The 4,743-nt window shown below is 39.7% G+C and overlaps 1 protein-coding gene across 1 annotated transcript; it reads right to left on the reverse strand.

The window, feature by feature from the left end:
• Positions 1–627: 627 nt before the first annotated feature.
• LOC103027576 (N-acetyltransferase family 8 member 3) lies at positions 628–4,509 on the reverse strand. Its single transcript, XM_007243077.4, has 2 exons — positions 4,392–4,509; positions 628–2,273 (listed from the first exon to the last, which is right to left on the reverse strand). The coding sequence occupies exons 1-2, from the start codon at positions 4,408–4,410 to the stop codon at positions 1,540–1,542; spliced, it is 753 nt and encodes a 250-aa protein (XP_007243139.4). The 5' UTR covers positions 4,411–4,509; the 3' UTR covers positions 628–1,539.
• Positions 4,510–4,743: the final 234 nt, after the last annotated feature.

Genomic DNA, 4,743 nt, shown 5'->3' on the forward strand with positions numbered 1-4,743 from the left:
ATTCATTTTTTAACCAATTATGGAGTTAAAAAATCGCTTTTTCCTCCATTTTTCAGAGTCAAAGTAGCTCCACACCTCCTTGCTAGAATCCAGAGAGCTCTCACATTTAAAACGATTTAATTAATAACTTAAAAAGTGCACAAGAAATGTATTAAACACCACTGTTTACATCCTATAACGCTAGCTTCAGCACTGAGTCTTTGTACGAGTCTATGTCATTATCAGTACAGTGATGGCGGCACTCAGAGCTGAAGCTAGCGTTATAGGAGTAATCAGAGTTTTTTTTACAAGCTTCTTGTGCACTTTTTAAGTTATTAGTACCTCGTTTTAAATGTCGGGGCTCTCCAGATTCTAGCAAGGAGGTGTGGAGCTACTTTAACCCTGTAAAATGGAGGAATAGTGATTTATCAGAGTAAATTATGCCCCATGTCACCCAGTCTGAAGGGTGTTTGTTGGACAAACTGTTAAAATTACTGGATCTCAGAACACTGTGGGAGAACGGAGGTGTGATATTCATTAAAGATAAGAACTTTTTATCATGTTTTACTACAACAAAAGTCAATTTTACACCAGAGTTCTCCTTTAACTCCATTTAACTTTCTGGAACAGACAGAGAGAGAAAACAGGTCTTTATATATAGTTTATTGTTCAGCTCTTTGTTTAGTCCTTCGTGACAGGTTTGAATGATCGCTCTTTGTAACTTTGGTTCATTAATGTGTTTTTTTTTGGCAATATTTCAAACAGTGTTTCATTTTACAACAGCCCTGTATGTATGATCTCAGCTGGGAAGTGATTATTTGATATGAAATTTGTAGTGACAAAGAGGCTCAACGGAGAATTCCTAAATGACACTGCTTTCCGGTGAGGCTCATGCGGCTGTCTGACGGGTCAATTCAAATTGCATAACGCAGTTTGATGTGTCTTAAGTTGTCTTCACTGGTGAGGGACTCCAATTCTTCACCAAATGCAGAATTTAACAAATAAAATAGAGCTTCTAAAAGGAGTTCTCAGTAGGATCCCTTTCAGACAGCTTCCTCTTACAGCGTCCACAGTTAATCCTGTTGGATGTGGTTGGTCCTTCTTGGTGGTATCTTGCTGACATTACCCTGGATACTGTGACTCTTGATACATCACAAAGACTTGCTGTCTTGGTCACAGATGCGCCAGCAAGATGTGCACCAACTATTTGTCCTCTTTTGAACTCTGGAACTGTGCTCTTACCCTGCTAATTGAACCTTCACAGTCTGCTCTTACTGGTGCAATGTGCAATTAATGAAGATTGGCCACCAGACTGGTCAAATTTAGCCATGAAACCTCCCAAACTAAAACGACAGGTGTTTCAATTTCATTGTCCAACCACTGTAAGTCTAAAGTCTAAAGTGCAGTGGAAGTTTTCTTTATTTTCCAGCAGAATTTTTCTTATGTGAAACTGAACCAAGGGGGGAAAACACTGCAAGTGAACAATTAACTAATTAACTGATTCAACCAGAAATCAGTTTCTACAAACTACAGGTGTGAAAACTACCTAAAGCTACAAATTTAGAGGAACTTCTCCATGCGGAGAACGTTGATACGAGCTAGTTTGGAGATCCACCGGTTAGCATGCGTGCTACTGTGGCTGGAGGTCTGAATGAAGCCCAGCTTGCGGAACAGGGCGATGGCGGCAACCTGAGCAGAAGTTGTCTCTATGACTAGTCGAGAGAGGCCTTGCTCTTTGCAGAATTCGACTGCCTTCTCCGTCAGTTGGGTGCCAATTCCCTTCCGCCGCAGTGGAAAAGAGACCACCAGTTTGAACACCTCCCCCGCACTTCCTTCAAGAGATGCCACGTCCACCGCGCCACCATTCCAGCCATCGTTCATGTCGTTCATCAGGCCGCACTTCATGCCCACTACAGCCAGCAGCCCTGCGACCTTGATCTGCCCGTCGATTTCGGCTTCTGCCACCCAGAAGTTATTGACCGGGTTGTCCAGAAAACTGCCCTGGATGTCGGCCATCTCCATATCCAGCTTCCTGCTGAGGTAACTGTCGTAGATCTCGTGGCAGCAGTAGTAGACCAAGGCAGCCCAAGCGCCACCAAACAACAGAGCCATGCAGTAAGAGCTTCCGCCCAACACATAACCAGCCACGGAGATGCTGAGCGCGATGCCCACGTGGTCTTTGTGGCACATGGCTTTGAAGAAGGCCGGGTAGACGTGCTCCAGGATGCCAAAGCGAAACAAGGAGATGACCGGGTCCCTGTCCGAGGCTCTGTACGGCCTGATTGAGCACTGAACTGCAAAAAATGAAAAAAAATAGAAAGCAAGATAGAAGGGTTTGGACATGACCTCAATCGTTTTAATAATCGTGATATAGTCCTTTGTATTTGCACTTACAAAATGCACTTACACATATTGTGACTGTGGGCGTGGCTGCACCTTTTTAGGAAAAATGCACTATATCAACACCCAAAACAACCTTTAAAAGAAACATAGTTACGGCCGAGTTGCTTCACTTTAGTGTCTCTTAGGTTCCTGTTGTCTCAGCCTTCCATTCACCATCAGTGTATCAGGGTCCTTATGCCGGTTCAATGCATGCCAGCTGGGACAGACCGGGGCTGCCCCCTATGGTATGGGGCAGACCCACGGTTCCCCTGCCTCCGCACTTTGCAATGTGTATGCATACATAGTACACACTGAAGAACCTACTAGAACCTACTTTGTTTCAAGCTGTAACTTTTCAGGCTCCAAATTTAGGTGCATAAACAGGATTGGAAATTTAATTAAAAAGAGTAATTTCTTTGTTACAAAATTCTGTTATTATTTTATTAGTGTTTTATTATTTAATTAGTGGTCTAAAACTGGCAACAATATCATTTTTGGGACAAAATATCGCTCACAAAAAATTGTTATCCTGACAGGCCTCGTTTTAGTGAAGCTCAGCATCTTGCAACTAATCTGGCTGTTTGTGTAATTCAGAAAATCCTGAAGCCTTGCACAATAGCTGCACACAGAGAAGAAAGGACAGAATGCCCCATTCATTCATAACACAGCTTTTCATCACAGCACAGCACAGCCGAGCACAACAGGCTGAAATGGGAAAAATGTTAGAAAGAGTGGAAATAGTGAAGGAAATAAACTGAATAAAAATTCATGAAGGACCAGAAGTCTGGAGTGATGCTGGAGTAATCCTACAGTGCTGTAATATCAGAATATTATGATGACCTTCTTATTGTTAATTTTACCCAAAAAAGTAGGGCGACATTTTTCACCTTTTTTTAAGTATATCCCACAGTATATATTTTTTTTACAAATAATAAAGTAGCAAAAATGTTGCACTATTTTTTTATTCATAAAAAACTAGCACATAATTTTTGGTCATTTATACAAAAACAACCAAAAAAACTAATCTGACATTAGTTAATAATAAGGTTGCAAAAATGTTGCCCTATATTTATTATGCAAAACGTGCACATCATTTCCTGACCTTTTTACTAATAAATTAATTCACATTAGTTACAAATAAGGAAGAAAAAATGTTGCTCTATATTGTTTTAATGAAAAACCAGCACATTATGTTTTGGTCATTTTTACAAAAAAAAAAAAAAAAAATCAACTGACGTTACTAAATAATAAGGTAGCAAAAATGTTGCCCTTTATTTATTGTGTTAAACTTGCACATAAGTTAAGGTAGCAAAAGTGTTTCACTATTTTTATGAAAAAGTTGCACATTAGTTTTAATCATTTTTACATAAAAGCTTAAACAAAAAGCAGCATTAGCAGCTTGGTAGCATTAGCATTAGCATTCACGGCAATCGAGCTTGGAGAATTGGGCTAGTGTTGTTAGCGAAGTATAATAGTATAATTTAAGGTAAAATTTTATCCTTTTAACGACAAAGTTTACTGGACTAATGATTGATTTTAAACAGTGTATAAGGTACAGTAACTTGTACAGTAAATTGTAACATTTGTTAGCTTATCATTGTTAGCCTATTTTTTAACTTTTAGTAAGTAGGAGCTGATAATATAAGGTAGGCAATGAGTATAGAGAAAAGCAGGTTTGTCATAATGTTCTGATATGATGTATATGGTGTATATTGTCTGATTTTGTATCAGAAAAACTGACATTAACTAAAACTCAGCTCTCAAGCACTCATTAAATTTCACCAGTTATCTACAGTAAACGTCTAAGAGTCTAAAAAACCCAAAAGGCATTTTAATGAAATAAAATGGTCTGCGATAATTAAAAGTAAGGAAGCGAAAGATTTCTCGGATGAAAGCGACACAAGACAGAGCTTAACTGTTAAGAAGGTGTCAAAACACCAGCGATTACACATCAGACGAGACGACGATTCACCTGATTCAAATAGCTCGAGTCACACGTTCGCTAAGTCAGAGTCAGACAGTTGACTTACTGTTATTTTTCTGCACCATTTTCTTCAGTTTCTCCTGGATTTCTTCACTTTCCTCTGGGCCACTCAGCCTCAGCTCCCGCCTCGACACCTTGGCGTGTGAACCGCACTCACGGTGTGTGCAAATACCCAATCACAGCTCGGATCAGGAAAAGCCTTTGAGCATTTTAACTCTCTCTCTCACACACACATTGTTCTACATAGGCTTACACATACACCTCTATTACATGAATCTTTCCATCAAATACCAAGTGATAAAGTGTTTCAGGTGTTAGTTTGTCCCATTCGTTCCGCAAACACGTCTTTGTGTAAGTAGTGTAACAGTATCTGGCTTATCTAGTCACTGTCACAGTTT

This window comes from Astyanax mexicanus, chromosome 13 (genome assembly GCF_023375975.1).
Source record: "Astyanax mexicanus isolate ESR-SI-001 chromosome 13, AstMex3_surface, whole genome shotgun sequence".
NCBI lineage: Eukaryota > Metazoa > Chordata > Actinopteri > Characiformes > Acestrorhamphidae > Astyanax > Astyanax mexicanus.